Source organism: Prosopis cineraria, unplaced genomic scaffold, assembly GCF_029017545.1.
Source record: "Prosopis cineraria cultivar Desert tree isolate PC_DT_omini unplaced genomic scaffold, ASM2901754v1 PC8, whole genome shotgun sequence".
NCBI lineage: Eukaryota > Viridiplantae > Streptophyta > Magnoliopsida > Fabales > Fabaceae > Prosopis > Prosopis cineraria.
Window position 1 is genome coordinate 30,007,624 of NW_026555339.1, and position 22,432 is coordinate 30,030,055.

Genomic DNA, 22,432 nt, shown 5'->3' on the forward strand with positions numbered 1-22,432 from the left:
GAAGAAATTTCATCTTTTCAAAGTATTTCCACATAAATACACATTAGCATGATAATCTAGCCACCAAACCTCTAATGCTCCTCGACATGGAACCATAGGCTCTACTAGATCAATCACTCATTGACCCGAGCACACTTTCAATGGTAGAAACACCCAGCTAAAGGTAATTTAACCCACAATCGACTATGGTTTTTCTCTTCACACATTTGTGATAGAAGCGTCGTTGACTCTTAACTATGCCCTAACAGGCACTAGGGAGTTGCCAGACTACCCGAATGTTTCATAGTAACAGTCCTATAATATGTTGTACCGAATTACTCATGGTAATATCTTATATAATGCTGTACCAAATGACCTATAGTGCCAGCCTGATCATATGAATTTTTCACTCACATATTCCTACACACACATATCCCCACATGTCATCTTGGGTGAACTCCTACCCCTTATGATCATGCTTTTTTCACAATTCACTACCTTTTTCACATTTACACACCATGTACTTTTACTCATAACATACATACATATATATATATATATATATATTTAAAGCTAGAAATCCTTAAACTTTCTTTTCACAAATTCATTTCATGCTAAGCTTGTTTTCAATACCAAATCATGCATAAAAACCAACTAAACCACAGTTATACAATTACTTTTATATAATTATAATAGTTAATAAACATAATAAACTATATGGTTACCTCCTGTTCAATAGAAAAGGTTACCCATGTTCCAACAACCCTATTCAAGCTCCTTTTCATAATTCTCACGTCACACGCTAGAATCTATATAATTTAGGCACCCAAAGTCAATAACTTTATTGACAAAAGTGCCAATTATCACAACTAATCATCTAATCACTATCATTTCCTCTATTCGCATCTATTCACGCATACTATGACCAATGACCACTCATATCATGCATTAATTTCCTCACTATCAAACTTTCTCTCACTACTCTCTCTAGATTAGGGCAAATTGTGCCTATAACTTTAAAGCTTTATCGTTCCAACTCAAACCAGTCACAAAAGTACTAGTTTAGTTTCAGAGAACCTTTCTATTACTATAGGGTAAGGAATCAATTCCTTAAAACCTTTAAATTCAATTTCTCAATGGTTAAAACTAAGAAAAAACAAGGTAGAATTGGAGGTTAAGCAATATGAGACTTACCTGATAAGTAATTAGTCGAAAACATCGTTCTTGCTCCCGAAAACTAAGGCCTTAGCAAATATCCCTTCTCTTCTCCATGCCTGACCCTCTTTTCTTTATTCCTTCTTTTGTTTTCATGAGCTGGACATGAAGGCACTTATCAGAATCTTACACCATACACCATGGCGCATCCACTCTCTATTATAGCGTATGGAACAATGAGGGAAAATCCTTACTATACTCACATGCTTGGCCAAGGAACCTCATTCTTCCTCTCATATCTGTTCACATAACATTCCAAAGGAGTCAATATAACACTTTACTATCCACAACCCTAATCCTACATTAAATTACTAATTCAATTCGTAATTAGTCATTAATATAGGATTAGAAATTCAAGATGGTACAACTACCACATTCATAATGCTAATAAATCACTTTTCAATACTCAACCCCTTAATCTCAAAAATAGATGGGAGAGCTCAAATCTCAAAATTCATCAAATGCTCTACAAAATCACATGTTATACAACACTCTTACTTGCATTAATATTTTGGCCCTGCTCTAAATATCACAAATCACATGCATACACCCTAAGGCTCAAAATACACTTTATAATTCACAAGATACATAATGCAAGTAAGTTCCAAATGAATCAGTCCTAGTTGGCAATATCATTCAACATATACACATACATACTCAAAAAGTAAAAGAGGCCTACTACTAGGATATCAATCCTATGCCTCTGGTTGTTTTCCTCTGTCCGATCCTCTTGAGTTATTTCTTATAACATCGAAGATAGTAGGGTGAGTACAACCACTCAATAACTAAGGTCCAACTAACTTATACTAATGCATGTCAATTAATTTAAATGTAAGTGGCAAGTTATAATCCAATTCTTAAATCATGTAACATATACAACAGCATAAATCCACATTTTTAGACATGATAGCATATGCTCAAGAAATAACGCTTTATAACACAATTTTCTTGTAAGAAAAGAATTAGTCACATGACCAATTAGCATATTTTCGCATGGAAATAAAGCCAAATTCATAATTTTCATTATTAGGGTCACATTATAAACAACCATGTGCCCTTTTCCCACTATATGAATAATCATTACATCCTTCTTGTTACTCTAACATGAAATTGTGGGCTATATAAGCATTGGGTTTGTTTATATACTAAGACTGCCCTAGCTAAAACACTTGTGAGAGGTTACCTAACCAAGGCTTCTCATACTATGGGGTGTCATTCTCCTTAAACTAGCTTCCTTGTCAAACAAGTGGATATCTAGCTAGGTTCGAGTCTCTTATTGAACTAGTGGGATAGTCTCTCATTGAATAAGTAGGATAATATGTATATAATAATTTAGGCAAACCATCGAGCTCTAATGGAAGCCTTATCATATGGATTTTAAATCTCTACCCCTCTTTCTAGACAAACTCACGCCTGTTATGATCATTCAATGCATATATATGCACTATCTCATAACTTGCACATTATTCACTACTCAAGCATGCTCAATTATCTCATTGTACTCTCATTACACATAATTATAATTAATCATTGAACTTTCTATGGCACATAATCATTGAACTTTAGTTACAGTAAATCATTGAACTCCTCAAATCCAAGAATCATTGAACTCCTAAAAAATATACACCTTTCTTTGAACTTCTCATAGTACACACATTCATTAAAACTCACATCAATCACATTCATTCAACTTTCCAACACACAATTTCTTCAAACATTTTCCTTTTCCATTCATTGAACTCCTCATGACAACAAATAAGTGTAAATCCATTTACAACCCTCATCACTGATTATCACGTGAAAACACTTCATTGAACTTTACTAGAGGATTAAAAATGGATTTCCAATTACAACATACCACAATTAGATTGCATTCAAGATCACACATTTAAATTTATCAAATACAAATCAAATAACTAATTAACATGCAAAAACATAAAGTAAAATTCCACCAGTTACCTCAAACTTTTAAGAGGTCAAAGGTTTCATCCTTCAAATACTCACTTCTAAAGTTCCACAAAGCTTGAATGGTGTGAAAAATAGTCATTCTATAAGTAATCATAATGAAATTCATCAATATCCACTTTTGGGCTAATTTCTACTATTAACTCAAACACTTCTTCACTCTTAAGATTCATTCTCTACTCATATAAAAATACTCATAGGGTTTCTTAACTTTTCTTAACTCACATTAATTTTATCAAACTCTTTAATGGTCATTAATTGAGGCACATTCCCCCAGCCACCCCATTAATGGTGGATTTTTCATTCATTAATGAACTCCAATAACAAAAAATGGATATGGCCAAGAATGTTAGGTTCCATTAGCTTAATCTACTCCTATTAACTTTATTTAAGACAATGGGTTCGGATCCATAACCTCTATGAATTGAAAATCATCATTTTCAACTACACCCTAACTTCCAACATAAAAAAAATGGAAGAAGTAGGTATATTTAAGCTTGAGAATCTTACCTCTAGTGTTTAGAGACTTCAAATCACTCCAAAACTTTGAATCTCATAAGCCCTAGCACAACTCTTCAGTTGCTCCTTCACTTCTTGTTTTTTGTACTTTTTTTTACTTTATTTTGCGATCTTATTTTTACAAAAATGTGGCCATACATTGTAACATACACATAATGCACCATGGTGCATGTCATAGCGAGGTCCTACTCAAAATGTATTAGCACACATTCGTTAGGGTAGCTCATCCACAAGCTGCAACACATGGCATAAAACCTTACTCTTTAGATTTTCTTCCTCTTTCATGACCAGGTAACCTGACTTTACTTCATACCCACATTTAGGGCTGAAATTATAATCAAACATGCCCGTTAGACCTCTCTGGCTACACACCTCACTAATGAACTTAATTAATCTAATCAGGCTTAAATAATCAGGTTTAAAATTTGAAGATGTCACAACTTGCAATTGTAGTAATAGCAATGATGTTGAAAGGTCGAAATCCATGAGATTGGAAGAATGCCTTAGAAACCTTAAAAAATTCTAGGCTTTGCAAAATGTTCATAGAGACTTGGTAAATGTTTATAGAAGTTTAGAGTTAAGCTATAATCATCTTGAGGCATAAGCTCAAAAACTCCTCTTGTTCTGCTCTTTCTTTCCAAAAGATTATGACATTCCTATAGACCTTTTAACCAAATTAAATTTGCTATAGGATTGGACCTTTTTAGGGAAGCTAACAACTATTTAGAAGCAAGAAGAAGAATGATTCCAGTAAAATATAACCTTATTAAATATTCTTTATTGTTGAGGCTAATGAAATATGTGTGAAGATGCATGACTTAGTTCATGAAGTGGCCTTGTAGATAGAAAACAAAGATGTGCAAGTAATCATAAATCCAAGGAAAAAATTGAAGCCAAACTTGCAATTTTTGTTTTGGAGTAATAAGAACTTTCCTAATCATTTTGATGGTACAAAGCTTGAGATTTTGTTGCTTTAGATAAAAGGGGAAGTTAATGTAAAAAAAATCATATGCAATATTTGGTGAGATGGCAACCTTAGAATTTTGTATGTGGTTTATGATAAATTCAAGGTATGTTTCTCTCTACCAATGCAATCACTACTTTCATCAAAGAATATCCAAACTCTTATCTTGGAAGGTTGGAAATTAGGTGACATCTTTGTTTTGAAAAACCAACAAAGCCTTGAGGCTCTTGAGCTAAAAAGTTGTTTAATATTTGAATTACCAAAAGAAATTGGGGAAATAATTAATTAAGGAAGTTGAGATTGTTGGGTTTAAGAAAATGTGAAATTGAAAAGAACAATCCTTTTGAAGTGATTGAAAGATGCTCACAATTGGAAGAATTCTACTTTGTTGAGAATTACAATGTCGAAGATTGGAATTGGGGGGTGAAAAAGGAATTGAAGATGATTGCTTTGCAAATGTATTCTACTGCTTGTTCTAGTTTTAATGTTTTGTTGGTGATGATAACTACTTGTCAAAATGGTTCAACCCAAACTCATGAAAAAATTAATTTGAAAGCCATGTTTAAGTACTTTGTTAGAGAAACACAAGTTCTTGAGATGGGGGAAATCGGGAAAACAAGATGGAAATGTCTAGTCCATGACATTATTCCAATAAAAGATGGGGACATGAATGGGCTGACATTAAGTGCCTTACTAATATCAGTAAGTATTATATTTCCAATATGTCAGTCTTCTCGAACTTGGTTGAGTTACATCTTGATGGCATAGATGTGAAAGAATTATATCAGGGTCATATGCCTTTTGGCTTTCTTCTCAAGCTGGAGATTTTAAAGTTAAAGAAGTATAAGAAATTGCACAACATATTCTTAGATGAAAATCTCAAACTATCTCATTTTAAGGTCTTGGGATTGCATTAATGCCCAATGTTCTAATCATCAATTTTCCAACCTTCTGTCACTCAAAGTCTGGTGCGATTGGAAGAATTAAATATTAAAAGTTGCAAGGGCCTAAGAAGTTTAATTGCATATGAGAGTTTGGGAGAAGAAACATTGGATGTTGATAATCAAAATGGTTATGGCTTACTATTCCCAAAGTTAAAATCTTAAAATCTTTTCTAATTGAAAGATGTGGCAAATTAGAAATGATATCATTCCTTTAAGCCAGAGACCCTCTTAAGTTGAATCATATATCCATAATGTATTGTGAGAATCGAAAAACATATTTAGTGAATATATAGGTTTAGTCCAAGTTTTGCTCTAGGAAATTATGCTCTTTTTTCTAACAGGTGTGAGTCTTTTTGATGCGCCAAGTTTCATTAACATATTTGAAACTTGTAAGAAATTTATGCTAAAGCCACCTCAAGTTTTGAAAGAAGATTCAAAGGAGAAACATGAAAACTTTAGTAAAAGAAGTGCTTTCTCATGGCCTGACACAGCCTAGTCACCTCTGCCTCAAATTTAATTCCAAGCTAAACTACTAATGAAGTATAGTAGCTAACTTGGGTCAATCTCTTGAGGAGCTCTTAAAGTCCCAAGGTACAACAAAAAACTTAAATTAAAAGGAATAAAAGGAACAAGTGGATATGTGAGGTTTAATTGACTAAAACTAAAAGACTTGAATTTAAAATGCTAGAATATAAAATGTTTTTTTAATTTTCTTTATTAAAGGAAATAAACAGACTGAAAAAGGAAAGAACAAGAAATAAGATGTAAAAATTGTTGGATAGGGAGGTGCATCAGAAGATTAAAGATTTTAAAGTCCTTATCTTGATATGGATCGAACAAACTCGTTCAAGTTAAGGTGGATAGAAGAGTTACCTTTTAATTTTTCAAACTTGGCGTGTATTCTCTTCAAGAATTTAGATCTCAAGAGTTGACAACATAGATCTGCTCCCTCTACTAGTATCCACACGAATATCTCTTTAACTCGAACAGCATGCTAGCATTTCTAACGTCCGTTCTTCTTTGAACGTTAGTTTTCCTTTCAATATATAGTATGCGGATCAGAGTTTTCATCTTCCACTTAAAAGCCCATGAAAATTTAATTAAATTTATCTCATAAATTTAATCCATGATAACATATCTAATTCAAATTTATCTTATAAATTTAAATTATAAAACTGACATGATATTCTCTCATATCATGTTAGTCATTAAATTTAATCTATCATATAAAATTAAATGTAAAACTAACATAATATAATATATATGATATATACATATTATAATATATATATATATATATACATGACTATATATATACATATATATTTTGAAAAAAATATATATATATATATATATTATATTATATATATTTAATTTATATATCATAAACATATACATATATATATATATATCACAGATATATACATACGCATACACACACATAAATATAAATATTTTGAAAAATATATATATATAATTATATTTTGAATTTTATATTTCATATAAATATATATATATTTGAATATTTATTTAAACATATATATATATTTATCAAATAAATATTCATATATATATATATATAAAATTCATTCACCCTATATTATATTCATTGAATCTAGACATATTCCAAATTCAATGAACTTGGATGTTATAACTCGAGTTGAGCTGTTCTTGTGTGCAATCCTGTAGGCCTATATGAAATTGGCAGTAGGCTAATTATGTTATTAGCCCATAAGTCACAAGTGGCCTCTAGCAAAACATTGCAACTACCCAACTCACATGGGGATCAATGATCCGATGTAATCTATCATGCAACCATATCACTTTCCTTTTGTCATGCGATATTTCAGTTAATTGTGAGACATGGAATTGTCATTCTCCTTTATCTGACTGTTACTTTCTCAATCTTTGAGTGAACTAACTGTAGTAATGGAAAAAACCCTTTCCATTGTAGTATGGCCATATATTTTCTTAGTCTTACTTATCAAGGGGTAGTGTAATATCTCTCACTTAATATGAGGGACAAATTTTATCTTGACCGTTCATATTCCTCTGCATGAATATTAATAAACTCAAGCATAACCTTTATGATCACCCAGTCAAAGGTGACTTACTAGGTCAAAGTTCAGTGATCATCATGTAGGAATCCATGATGATCTCAGATCAAAGGGCTTAGTGATTTAGTTACATATGAGATAAGTTTATGACTTGTACCATGTAGCTTTCTCATAATGGATCGATCCAGCACTTTGTACTCATTTAGCTACCTATGACTTTGATTTGTATCTCTATAATTAATCAAAGTCATACTAGTCTTGTTTCATCTATGATCCCTCATAGGTGACCGACCAAGGACATTTAGGACAATCACTATAGTTTGTCCAAGGATACAGTTATCATATTGAACATGCAATTGATATAATAACAAAAGAGAAATTCATTAAATAACAATGTGCATAATATAATGATTGGCCCTAGGCACAATTTCTAACATCCAAAATTCAAGTGATAATAATAGCCCCTTAAGGGTGTGGTTGCCCTATCCTTGGCAATAAAATAATAACTAGCCTTCACTCTTAAATTAGGTTTGAAATTTGTTTAGGTAATTCCCAAACTCACACTTAAATTCCACTAGAATTCCAAAAAATCAAGTGTAGTTATATTCCACTTGATAAGTCTAATTAATTCCTTAAATTACTCCCTTGCCCAACCTAACAAAATCTAGTCCAATTGAGAATATACCTCACTCTTTAATTCACACAAAATGCATAATATGACTCACTTGTGTGAAAATAAGAGGAAGAAATTAAATGCTCAAGGGAATCAAAAGAATAGTAAAATAACATCAATGGACAGCACAATAACTCAAGGAATGATTAAACTTCATTAATTGAAAATGCTACACAAATTCTGAATTCCAAATTTAGCAATATTAAAGATTTAAATAGAGCACAGCTACTAAACAAACTCAATTTAAGAGAAGAGTAAAAACAGTCCAAATAATCCAATAGCCTCAAGAGCTTCACCACACCCAAAAGGGCTTAAGAGTTTAGCTCTCCATGAATGTTAGCTCAAAAATCCCATTGACCAAAAGAGGTGTTTTGGCAATGAGAGATTAGGAGCTAGTGTGACTGATTTGAAGTGAGTGGAAGTGATAATGAGATGTGTGGATCAAAATTCCAGATTCTGGAATTTGAAGAATAGTGGTGTGAAAGTGAGCAAAGGGAGAGTAAAACCAAAATGCAAGAACAAAATCAAGCAAGGAGTGATGGATGATGAAGATGTAAGAAAGAGTGAAGTGTAGCATGAATGAGTGTGTAAACAGTGGACAACCAGATTTGGAAAATGAAAAGAAAATGAAAAAAAAAAGATGAAGAAAAGATTGGTCTGGACAATGGGAGAAAAGAGAAGAATGTGAAAGGAATTTGAGAGAGGTGGTGGCTAAAATTGAGGCTCCCCCTTGACCTTCTATTCATGGATTTTCTTGGAGAGAAACTAAGGTTCAAGATGGATGATTGGTGAACAAGGTGGAAGCTTGCACCATTAGATTAAGGGCTACAAATCCAACCTAAAAAGACAATGCTTGAATTAAATAAAGTGAAACTAAAATGTCTAAAATTTTATGTCTTCTTTGCTCCTTATTATCCTCTTAAATTTTATCTTGTTCATCCACCATCAAATGAATCGTGATCTTGATAAAGGGTTGAGATCTCATCCTCTTATAGTTAACAAGTCAATTTCAGATCACCCTTCAACCTACATAGCCAATTGTCCCATTAGCATAAGTGTAGAACAAAATTAAGCACTAATTTAAATTCATCAATCTTAGGTGAAAAGTTATGAAAAAAAAAATTGGAAAATGATTAGTGGACAGGAGTTGTGATTAGTTTACTTTAATTTTTTGGATTAAGAAAACCTAACCCAGTTTACTATAAAAGTAACTAGGAAGTACAATTAAGGTACTAAAAAATGAATGAAATAGTGAATTATTCACAAACTAAAAAAGATGAACTCAAATTGGCTCAAAATTTCCTAAAATTGCAATTCTGCCCCAAAAATATGAAAAATTGCAGAAACTGCCTAGTTGCTCCAAAGGCCACAATTATGCTCTAAACAACCCCAAAATGATGCTAAAAGTCAAGGATTAGAGGAATAAAATGATGTAATAATTTTGACTTATCATGGGCTCATAGGTGTGTTTTCTAACCCCAACTAAAGATACTAACATTGTAATTTCCAATGTCACACCGGAACCCCACATAATCTTACTTGTACGCTTTCTAATCTTGCTCTCTTTGTTCAACATTTTTATGTTCTTGTTTTGGGCAAAAATGTTATTGATTAATTAAAATTCCAATTGTGTAACTAACAGAACTATTCTCAATTGATTGAATTTATTGAAAATATGATTTGATGTCTTTAAAGTTAGAAGTTTGAGAAGGTTTTAGGGAAATGGTGATATAAGAATAATAGGTCATTATATGTCATATTTGTGTAACTAATAGTTAAATAAAATATTAGGAATGAGTTGGTTAAAAATCTACTCCCCCTTGTTAAATAAATTGCTACTATGATTTGGAACTGAAGTAGTGTTTTTTTTTCCCCCTCCCAAGAGATAACTGATATGCCATTATATTTAAAATTCTAACATAAAAAAAAATAAGATAAGCATTACATAATTTAAATTTAATTAGAACTTTTAAAGAATTCAATGTTATAATTTTCAAGAAATACTGTTTAAGCTTTTTTCGAGAGTATTCAGAATTAAAAAAAAAACATTACTATGAAGTAAAAGGAAATTTAGAAATTTAGTTAGCTCAGTGAACTAGCACAAATAAATTAAATGAGACTAATGTGTTATGGAGCGGTAGATCCAGAATCGCATAAGAGTGTGGGGCAAAGTTTTTTACAGAAAAATAATGAATTTATTCACATATTTAAATATCTTATTTGTGCCCCAATTTACCCAAATCCCAAACACACACATATGCACCCTAAAAATAAAATGTTCTATTATAATGTTAAAAATGATAAATTCTGTCAAAAAAAAAAGTCATTTCAAAACTCAAAGTAGCTTAACTAAATTTTTTTCCCATTATTCTCTAACAAGCAATAAATTTTTTTTTTTTGGGCCAATTCTTGATAAGAAATAACAATGCATTCTTCCAATGTTTATCATTTACTGTTTCTTAAACTAAAATTGCCTTTTCTTTTCACATCAATAATCATGCTTTCAACTTATTAATAAAAAATAAAATGTTATGTACTCCATCCATTCCAAACTATTGTTAAGTCATTTTTATTTTTTTATGTTATTATATTTTTATGTTTTGTTTCTTGAGTATTTAGTTTCAATAAATTATAGCTTATAGTAATTTAATAAAAAATTTAAAAATATATTTTCTTAAATTACGTACAAATTTTGCCCCATCAAATAATTTTATTTTGGGTCTGTCCCTTTATGTTAGGCCATAATAAATAATAAAAAGAATTCGGCTATACATTAAGTAACACAAAATATATTAATATAATTACTCAATTATCATACAATACTTCTATTGTTGATCAATAAGATAGGAATTTACAGAAATTAATAAAACACTTAATTATATTGTTTTATTAAGAGGACTAAGAAGTATATATACTTTTCCAACACTGTCGCGTGTGGATTTATCCATGTGTTTGTTGGAACCTGCATTTCGATTATAATGTTAGGAAAAAAAAATGATAAATTCTGTAAAGCAATTAAGTTATTTAAAGCAGCTTAATTAAAATTCTGACCTCTATTCTTCTCTGGAAATCAATGACAATGCATTCTGTAATGTTTATCATATACTCTTTCTTAAATTAAAAATATTTTATTTTTCCCACATCAATCAACATATTAATTAAAAGTACTAGTACAAAAAGTATTTTTCGCCACAGTTAAAAGCCCTTTTTCACGATAGAAGATAATGTGTAATTAAAGATTGTGCGGTAATAAGTGTATATTTTTCACCATAGATCATAGGAGAACTGTGGTGAAAAATAGGATCTTTGAATTCACCACAGTTCATATCAGAACTGTGGTGAAAAACACTACAAGGAGAAATTTATGGTGACAGTTATATCGAATAATTGAAATATGCCTTTTAGCCAGAGTTATAACTATAAGTATATGAACTGTGGTGAAAAACACTACAAGGAGAAATTTGTGGTGACAGTTATATCGAATAATTGAAATATGCCTTTTAGCCACAGTTATAACTATAAGTAGTCTGTCGCTTTAAATGCTATATTCTATTCCCATGTGTCTGAATTCACACACAATTTCTTAAAATCAAATTATTAAATGCTAATTAATCTCATTCTTTTATCCCAATTAATCTGATAGGTTTTCTGTAACCCATCGCAATAAATGTGTCTAGAAAAATTACATGATGAATGCAAATAAAATATTAACTTCTAGTAAATTAAATATCATTTGCGGTGATAGGGGTGAGACTGCCTGTTGCCATAAATGCAAATTAAATATTACCTTTTAATTAATATATGCACACTTATTAATTAGATTTAATTAAATATGTATGAATTCAAACATAATTAATATATTGAAATCAGTCATATTTGAGAATATAATTAACAATATATTTATTTAATTTAATTAATTTATTGAAATTCATTTAATATATCTGCTTAATTAATTAATTTACTTATATTATTAGACTTCAATTAAGGTTGGGAAATTAATTGCAGAAAATAGACACATTTATGGTGATAGGGTCCCTTAGGCCTGTCACCATAAATGTGTTTGATTTTAGATATTTTCACTTAACCACAATTAAAAATATAATTAATATTATTACATGTGATTTATTGCGACAGGTTTTTGGTTTGCCTATCGCCATAAATGTGTCTTGATACATTTATATGTTTTTAATTTAAATTTAATTAAATATTTCTTAACAAGACACAATTAACAATTTAATTAATAATTTATTTTTAATTAATGAAATTATTTAATTTGATTTAACATAAATTTATGGTGACAATTAGATTTAGCTCCGTCGCCAAAAATGATGCATTTTTTAACTTATTTACATATCTACCCCCGAGTCTTATATTATCATAGTTTTTTAACAAACTGTGACAAAAAATGTATAGTTAAAATTATATTTTATACTAGTGAAGTTATTTTTTTTGATAAATAGGCTCAATGATAGAAAAATATACTCCATCTATTTCAAAACTGTTGCTGAGACATTTTTATTTTTTTATGTTATTATAGTTTTATGTATTATTTCTTTAGTATTTTGTTTAAATATATTATACCTTTATAGTTAATTTAATTAATAGTTTAAATTAAAATTATCTGTTTTTTAAAATTAATATTTAGTTACGTGAAGTTTCGCCCACTAAATGATTTTTTTGGGGCTTTCCCCTTTGAGAGAAAGGTTTTTAAATATATTTGTAACGATGTGAAAATAAAAAATTAAAATAATTCAAATGTAAAAATCATTTGCCACAATAAATAACATGAAGAATTCATCTATACATTTAAGTAACTTTTATATTCATATAATTACACAATTATCGTACAATATTTGTAATATTGATGAATAAGATGAGAATGTATTGAAATTAATAAAGCAATTGTATTATTCATGTAATTACTCAATTATCATACAATATTTCCAATATTATTTTCGGAACACACACATGTGGATATCCATGTGTGTTGGCGGTTGCAACAAATACTCCGTGAATTACTAGCATGGACGCAAATGTTTAAGTTGAAGTAGCATGTCATTAATTTAATTCCTCATAAAATTCAATCTTAAATGTCTACAATCTTGTAAGTCCACCCAAGAAGGGGTGAATTGAGATTAATAAAAATTTGACTAACAATGCAAATTTAAAATGAGAGATAAGGTTAGAATGATATCACCAAGCACAAATGGGAGTAGGGAAGAGAAGGGTGTTTAGATCATTCATCTTTGTCCAACTCCAATCACTTGAATCTACATCTAATTTTCAAGATACACTACTTGAGATTTTCTCCACTTACTCTGCCAAGATTAAGTAGAGCTCTTAGTTGCCTTAGTACAATTATATATTCTACACAAGTTTGAATCACTCCTCCTTACAAGGGTAATACTTAATCCCATTTAAGCTCTTCGAGCTTAAGTTCCTCTACTTTGAATGTGTAAAATAGGGATAAATAGAGTAAGTTTAAGAATGAACTACTAATATTAAAAACTCTTTCTAAGAGTAGATTTACAACAAATGAAGCTCACTTATAATGAACATTACAATAGGAAGTTGGTGAACTAATAAATAAATATGAAGGCATAACTCTTGTGTTTTCTTTCATTTTTTTTCGTCATCTTCATAAATGCGTTTATTTATAGTTAATCTTCATAAATGATCTGTTGGACACAAGAGATTAGCTGTTAGACTCTTCATCTTCTTTCCTTCTAGCTTTCTCCATAAAACAGGCAATGGCACAGTGCTTTTCGATCACTCTCATGGCAAGTAAGGAAAATAATGGCTCTTTGCATTAAATGTTCTAACAAAAGGTAGGTAAGGTTTATACCAATAGAGCCAATGCTATATGGATTTAAAGGATAATGAAAGAATCAATAAGAGTTTAATCTTATCCAAAGTTGTGTTTAAAAGGATTCTAAGTAGATTACAAGGTTAGCACAACTCATAAAAAGTAAAAGGAATGGATAAAGAATAAGATTTGAAGATTACAAAATTGAACATGTAAAAGAAAACATGATTCTTGCTGTTTATACTAGAATAAAGAGAGCTTTACCAATATAATCAAGCACATTCAATGGTTTTGCACAGTGTTTGTTGTTTAGGAATGACTTAATTATATCGGAATAAATCTTTGTGAAAGATGGTGATTCATGACACGTTGGATTATTTAGTCTTATTTAGTCATTGGTTAAATTTTATTTCTTGAATTCAATTATATGCCAAGTATGGATTTTCTAGAATTGTTTCAACAAAAATAGATGTGTACAGCTATGAAATTAGGCTATTAGAGGTGTTTATAAAAAAAAAAAAAGGGCCCATGGAAGATATATTTGTCATGGAACTGATCTTAAAGAGTTGGGTAAGTGAGTCAATATTACATGCAATAATTCAAGTCATGGATTCCAATTTATTGCAAGGAGTTCATGAACATCATATAAATAACAAATTGACAACTACATCCTCCATTCTTAAATTGACTTTAAATTGTTGCACTGGTCTTCCATGAACACGTGGCAATATGATTAATGTTATAATATCATTGAACAAGATCAAGGCTATGTTTCTGCATAGGTAGCAATGCAATGTTTAAATAAGCATTAACTCTCTTACAATTTTTATTGTTATTTATTCTCCCTTTTTTATTACCCACTTTCATAATATGTTGGACTCATTATTTATTATAAATGTGCATTTATTTTCTCCCAAGCATAAAAGACAAGATATTAGTTGTAATAGTTGTTGCATTACATTGTCTATCATCCTTTTTGTTCAATTAATGATATAGCACATACAAATAAATTTCTCAAGCGGGTGTCCAACAACCAAAGCAATTATATAGGTTTTTTATTATTTGGCAATAACTTTTCATTGTGACACGCCACCTTTGTAATAAAGATGAGACCATTACAAAGTGAGATTCCAAATCATTCTTGTAAGCCATGCATGTAAATGCTCCCAAAAATTCTAATAATAGTGTCAAGAAAAAAATAATTGAGGATTATTTGAAATTTTTTTATTAAATCTTCAATTAATATTTATGCCAAACCACATATAATTTTTTGTAGAAATCCCCCTTGATAGTAAGATATCCCAAAACTTCATACAAATATTAAGATTCCAAACAAAACATACATGCATCATCCACAAAAATGCACTTTTCACCATTATTTAATTTTTTTTTTTTTTGTGTGCGCCATCCTTGCATAGAGGCTATGCTAATATTCTCTATAACATTCTAATTTTATTAGATATCCCCCAAAGGACTTTGACTATTTATGTCCTTTTTTAAAAATTATATATCCAAATGCATTATTAATTAAAATCATCTAAACATTTTTGTAGTACTATACATTTGTTGTGTTATTTAGCAACAATTCAAAGAGACCCCTTTAAAATGTAAAGCAACTTTATTTTGTAGATTCCTTGTTCTCCTTAGAGTTTCATCCTCATTGTTTTCTCATCTTGTTTGTTATCTCTCAGCTTAGTACCCAATTATATCCACGGAAGAGAGGGTTCCATTATGTTCATAGCAGCCATTAAAATAATTTTTAAATAAAAAAGGAAAAAAAAAAGCTAATGCAAGAAACTATCCTCTCAACATTGTGACCTTGCTAAAGACATTCTTGTTGGATTTGATGTGTACAGAGAAACTAAGGACCTCCATACAAATAGAGAGATAAACTTCAAGAATTTGGTGCTTGGATTGACTTACAAATGACTAGATCAGATGCCACCATGCGAGAGGTTCTTTCAATGCATGTTTGAAAAATATTATATGTTTGAAAAATTTGTGATTCTGATCTCAAAGAACCTCTTATTTCTTGGATACCACCCAATATATACAACCTCTTACATGTTTGATAAGATCAGATTCACAAAGATCAAATGACTTCTGTTAGCACCTTTGAAAATGATGTTGAAGTCTCCAAGAAATTCCTTATAAATATTACTCCAAAGAATTAAGAGCCATTGAGTGATTTTGATCTTATCATATTCATTAAGGGTTTGGAACCACTCTCTCAGGTTTCCCATCATTCTAGAGATAAATTCTGAAAGAACCTTTCACATGATGACATCTGATCTAGTCATTTGTAAATCAATCCAAGTACCAAATTCTTAGAGTTTATCTCTCTATTTGTATGGAGGAGTATCATCAAATGTAAACCAAGATGTGGGTTTGAAATTTGAGTCCTAATGGATAGGTATATATTGAACACCTTCCATAGCTATTGCTTCTCATACTTTATCAAGGAGTCTTCCACAACTGTTTCTAATCTAGATTCTCTTCTGGGTTCTCCCTAAGTCTGTTGTTGTTGAGTTTGAGGTTGAACCATAGCAATTTTTGATAAATCAACTAAGTAGTCTGTAACCTCTCCCCATATCCACCTAACATTAGGAGGGGTTAACTAAATCACCATATTCTTAAACCAAACTATATTTGAAAAAATCTTATTTGAAAAGCTTGGGTCCAAAACTTGTTTTGAAAATCATCAAAATCAATAACAAAATAGAGCATAACATAACAGAAACTAACATATGCATTCATTAGAGTCCATGCATGCCTTTCAAAACAAAAGAATAAAGTCAAAAACTAAGCCATGCGCTGTGACATGCACCACATACACTGCAGCATGTGGCACAAAGCCACGATCAACCCTTCTCTGTGTCATGCACCATAGTGTGACATGCCATGTACCACAATGCACATGACAGTATTTGCTGCTATCATAAACTAGTTTGTAGTGCAAATTTTCAGCGTATGCTATTTCCACATATGATGTCTGATTGAAGTGATTCAAGCGCCCATATGAAGCTTATTTCATAAGCTAACTAATTAGATAAGTTTGGACATGGACCAACCGTCCGATCAAAATTTGGACACTTAGGGTGCAAAAAAATTACTTTTTTCTAAAAATTTTGCACACCCAAGTGCTCAAATCGCTCATATTGTCTCACTAGACCATTATAGGCCTTGAACCAAGTCCAAAAGGACCTACTATATCTGATTGACCATACTTTATATCATGTATACACATAAATCAAGATTTGAACACTTAACAGCCCATCTCAACTTTTGACAATTATTTATAACTTAACATACACAGACCAGTTTGGCCATTTTCACCACAATATCACAAAAAATTCACTTCATATCCACTACTAGCATATTCACAATATGTTCACAACTAAATTTTAGCCTAAAATGCTTATTTCATCACATATGCACACATAAGGCTAGGATCTACACAATCACTATCATTTTCAGCATTTCACTACTTGTAACTAACCAAAACATGCACAAACTAGTAGTACAAAAAGCATTTTTCACCACAGTTAAAACATATTTTTCACGACTAAAGAAGCTTTATAGTAAAAAAATCATGTGGTAGTAAATAGACATTTTTCACCACAGGTCAAACGGAACTATAACGAAAGATATCATTTTTCACCATAGATCTAAGCTCACCTGTGGTGAAAAATACAGTAGTAAAAAATATCATTTTTTGCTACAAGTTTCAGCTTAACTGTAGCAAAAAATGATATCTTTCGCCACAGTTCCTAGCTCACCTATGGCGAAATATATAGTGATAAAACATATCATTTTTTGCCACAGGTCTTAGCTCACTTGTGGTGAAAAATAATATCTTTTGCCATAGGTCCGAACTCACCTGTGGCGAAAGATGCGTTTAGAGATTCATATATGGCGACAGTTGTTTCTATAACTGTCACCATATATCATCTTTTACTATAGTTATAGTGATAACTGTGGCTGTAAATACTATATTTTTTTTTATAGATTCGCAAATAAATATATACATCCTTTGATTACAAAACTTGCATTAATACATAAACAGTAACTCCAGACACTAGTACAAATATATCTGGTACAAATATATGAACTAAAAGTCTATATTTTTAATACAAATATCTAGAAAGTTTCTACTCTAATCCTATCAATTCTAAGAAAAACCTAGACCACATATTGCAAATATGTCTCAACTCTTGCTTAGAATATGGCTCTAAACTTTGGAAGTGCTACAAATTAAATAGAAATATATGTATGAATAATAACTTAAGTATACAACAAACAACATAATTATAAATTATTATTAACAAATTATTACTTGATCAAATGAGTGAGTGATACCCTGAGTGATAATTTCATATATGAAAATCATCACATAATAACCGCATTCTACACTTTTTGGTTGTTGAAGACACTATGCAGAAAATAAAAATAATTAAATACTATAATCTTTATTCTAATTAGGGAATAAATTTGAAATACTTACTTGCATTGGCACCCACTTGATTTCATTTTTTTTCTTGTCAACCATTCCCGCTAATTTCCAATATATCACTAAAGATCTATTTACCAAATATACACACTTAGAAAACTTTAAAAATATTAAATATATGTTATTAATAACACAAAATAGAATTATTCAAAAACTTACAATTCAATCAAAGTCTTCATATCGTCGCTTATTTTCCTTTGTATTGAACAAAACTAGTATATAGTATTTTCATATGGGCAAATGACAAGAAGTATCCAATGATGATTAAAATATATTAATATATTAATATCACATCATTAAGGAAATTTCTTTATAAACTAAGGGATGAATTTAAAATTTAATACCTTTCAATAATTGGTAAAAACCAGCATATCTTTTACTTGCACATCGTCTTTCCAATATAAGAAGCTCTTTGGTTCACTTTGCCACATGCAGTTAAAAGTGGAGACAAGAACCCATAATTATTGTCAACACCGAGTTCATTGCATATCTTGTAGAGGTACCTTTGATAATAAGAAATACGTTAGCAATAAAAAAATATTAAATATTAATTTAGAAATAAAAATGAATACTTACATGATAAAAATTTGAATTATTCCCAAGTCTAACCACTCAAAAATAATGAGATCATTAATGTCTTCTTTGGCGACTCTAAACGTAATATGCTTCCCAATAATATTTTCAATTACGTTTATTTCATCAGAAAATTCATCGATGTCAACCACCACCGAAGCCAACCATTTCAAATCATCTTGCACTGGTTGAGGATTAGAGCCCAGAGGTTCTTTTGATTGTAGAAGTTCCTATGATTAATATATAATGAAAATTAGAAATACCTATGATATTAATTAAATATAAAAAATTGTAATATTTTTATACCTCTTCAGTAACTTGTCAGACTAGCTTTTTCAACTAAATAATGAAATTATACTGAGCTTTTCCTATTGTTTACACCTCCTCAGTAGGGAATAGACCAGAAGCATTAGCATCCACAATCTCTTCAACCATCACCTTTACTTGGTAATGTTGTATCTGTTGGTGGTGGACTATAGTTGCATCGTTATACACTTTTCCATATGCAACTACTCATTTGGCATGATTGTTCACATAAAGTATGTATGGCATTCCTTGATATGATAGGCTAGGATCACACACTAGCTTTGTAACACCATCATATTTTGGTGCTTGTTGTGGTTGCATCTGCAGACTGCTAATCATTGATTGCATTTTGCTATCATCCTTTACACTTATTGTATCGGCATAAGATTAGATGGTGGAGGTCCAAAATATTGTCTTAAACCCACACCTTTTGGAACCCCCCTAACACGTCTGAGGTGCTCTTCACTCCCTAAGGCCGTGGTCAATATATCCTTCCTACCAATAGACACAAAGGTCCCCTCAGAGGATGCACTACCATAGAAAATACCCATACTTGATACTTATTTTTCACAATACTTGATAGTTTTTAACCGTCAAGTAAGGGTGCGACATATATTAAAGAAATAATACTTGACAGTTAAAAACTGTTAAGTATTAATCTTATACTTGACGGTTATTTGAGAAAAACCGTCAAGTATATGAAGTAAATATGCAGTTCCCAGAATAAATACTTGACGCTTATTTTGAAACAAGCGTCAAGTATTTATGGCCAACCATAAATACTTGACGCTTGTTTCCTTATAACCGTCAAGTATTTACAAATACTTGACGCTTGTTTTGAAACAAGCATCAACTATATTGATACTTGACGGTTATTTTGAAATAACTATCAAGTATTAATGACATAATTTTTTTAAATATGGTGGCTGCTTTTAAAGCAGCCCCCTGCATAAAGATACAGATAAAGATAAAAAATAGCCAACCAGCAATGAAAATAATGCAATATAATGAATGTTTATAATAGTATCTCCTACCTAATTAACATAAAAATTCCTATACATTTAACCTTAAAATCTAAACTTATTTGCAAACTAATGTTTCAAAATTAAGTGGCCTATCCCATAAAAATTGGCCCAAAAATGTGTATATAAATGTAACTAACTATTGTATCGGCCTAACCACTGTTGCTACCCACATATTGAAAACACATTGGGCCACCTCTTCAAGGACCTCTTCTACATGTGCAGTCGAATAACGAACGCAATAGACGTCCTCGAAGTACTGTAAGCAAATAGTTACAATAATTTCAAGTTAATAGGTAGCTAACTAAAATTGTTTAAAATTTATAATTGAAGTGTAATTAAATTTTATATATATACCTTGTTAGATAATGTGGTAGGGGCATGAGTGATAATGTCCTTCATGAACTTCATCAAGCAATAACCACAATCATTGCTCTGATCTGGCTGGAATGGACACTATAAAAAACAAATATCAATGAAATTGTAAAATATAATGAGACAACTTCTTGATTAAAAACTTGACCAATTAAATGAATACCTTAACAGTGACCCATTTCTCTGAAGATTCGAATGCCCTCATCTTAGGGGATACAGTCATGTCAGTCGCAGTGCGATACAACACCACAGCTCTAAGAAGGAATTATGGAATGAATGTGAGAAATATATATGAATGAAAACTAAAATTAAAAATAAATAACAAGTAAAAAAATCTAACTTACTCATTAAAAAGTACCACCATATCTTCCCTGTTGCTTGGCTCTCCATTAAGGGGATCGAGATACCATATTTTTAGAGCAACGGGATTAACCATAATAAGCATCCAGTGTCCCCTAACAAGAAACAGCACATGTTACCAAACAAATAAATATAAAAAATATTTACTCGTAACAAATATTAACAACTCACCTTTGGCAGTAAGGAGCGAGAAATAAAGTATCCTTCGCTACTCCCCTTTCTCGAAATTGATTCGAAAGCATTTTTGCTTGATTTTCAAGGGCTTCCTTTGTAATATTATTGTGGGGAGAGACATCATGAGGATTAACTAGCTTGATCTTTGACTCAAGGCCACCAGGAACCACGAATGAGGTATAAAGGTGACTTGGGTGAAAAAATATACAAGTTAATATGCTTGCATACTCACACACATAAATAATTCAAGAAATTAACTAATAAATGTTGAAGAATTACCTCATGTAAAAAGTCATCAAACTGGTGCTCGCTATATTGTGCTTGAGGATTTCATTTAAAATTTCATCCCGAACGACTTCAAATGATGCTCTACCAAATAGCCCATCGTCAAAATTAATGATATCCCCTATCGGCTCTTGACGAATCATCCTCGTAGCTGAAGCATAGGTCTCAAGAGAGTCACGGAATTTATTTTTTACAACAGGCATAGGCACTGCATGTTGCGAAATCATGACTGACTCTTTAGTACGGCCCGACACCTTACCCTTCAATTTGCTTTTCCTCCTTAGCTATACAATGAAAAAGTTAGACATATATATATATATATATATATTAAAAATTTTAAATAATTATATAAATCATATATACCTTTTTCTTTAGTGGCAAGGGGTCCTTTGGTGACTTTGGGTCCTTTGTCGGCTTTGGTGTACCAACCATAACAAGGTGGCTAGGCCATGCAATGGAGCTCCCCAACGTATCTCCTACCGTTTGCATCTCATCGGTAGGATAAGGTAATAGATACTTAGGGTCAATTGCAACAAGTAAGGAAACCCTAATGCAATCGGGCGAGAGGGGAAGGTTATGGATTATGTTCCCGGCAATGTTATACACGCGTCCCGTTGCAACTACTTTGCGTGACGGATCGTCTGTTAAAAAGTTGCAATCATTCTCGCCCTAAATAAATGAAGAACGTTAGTTGTTTAGATAAAA

At 31.0% G+C, this 22,432-nt stretch overlaps 2 protein-coding genes and 1 non-coding gene across 3 annotated transcripts; all 3 read right to left on the reverse strand.

The window, feature by feature from the left end:
* Nucleotides 1–15,495: 15,495 nt before the first annotated feature.
* LOC129319133 (U6 spliceosomal RNA) lies at nucleotides 15,496–15,597 on the reverse strand. The gene has a single exon (XR_008595443.1). It is a non-coding gene; the product is annotated as a U6 spliceosomal RNA (small nuclear RNA).
* Nucleotides 15,598–20,631: 5,034 nt separating this feature from the next.
* Nucleotides 20,632–21,584, reverse strand: LOC129317889 (uncharacterized). Its single transcript, XM_054962304.1, has 5 exons — nucleotides 21,440–21,584; nucleotides 21,253–21,363; nucleotides 21,072–21,162; nucleotides 20,891–20,989; nucleotides 20,632–20,792 (listed from the first exon to the last, which is right to left on the reverse strand). The coding sequence occupies exons 1-5, from the start codon at nucleotides 21,508–21,510 to the stop codon at nucleotides 20,673–20,675; spliced, it is 492 nt and encodes a 163-aa protein (XP_054818279.1). The 5' UTR covers nucleotides 21,511–21,584; the 3' UTR covers nucleotides 20,632–20,672.
* Nucleotides 21,585–21,717: 133 nt separating this feature from the next.
* On the reverse strand, nucleotides 21,718–22,377 carry LOC129317527 (uncharacterized). Its single transcript, XM_054961839.1, has 2 exons — nucleotides 22,091–22,377; nucleotides 21,718–22,011 (listed from the first exon to the last, which is right to left on the reverse strand). The coding sequence occupies exons 1-2, from the start codon at nucleotides 22,214–22,216 to the stop codon at nucleotides 21,718–21,720; spliced, it is 420 nt and encodes a 139-aa protein (XP_054817814.1). The 5' UTR covers nucleotides 22,217–22,377.
* Nucleotides 22,378–22,432: the final 55 nt, after the last annotated feature.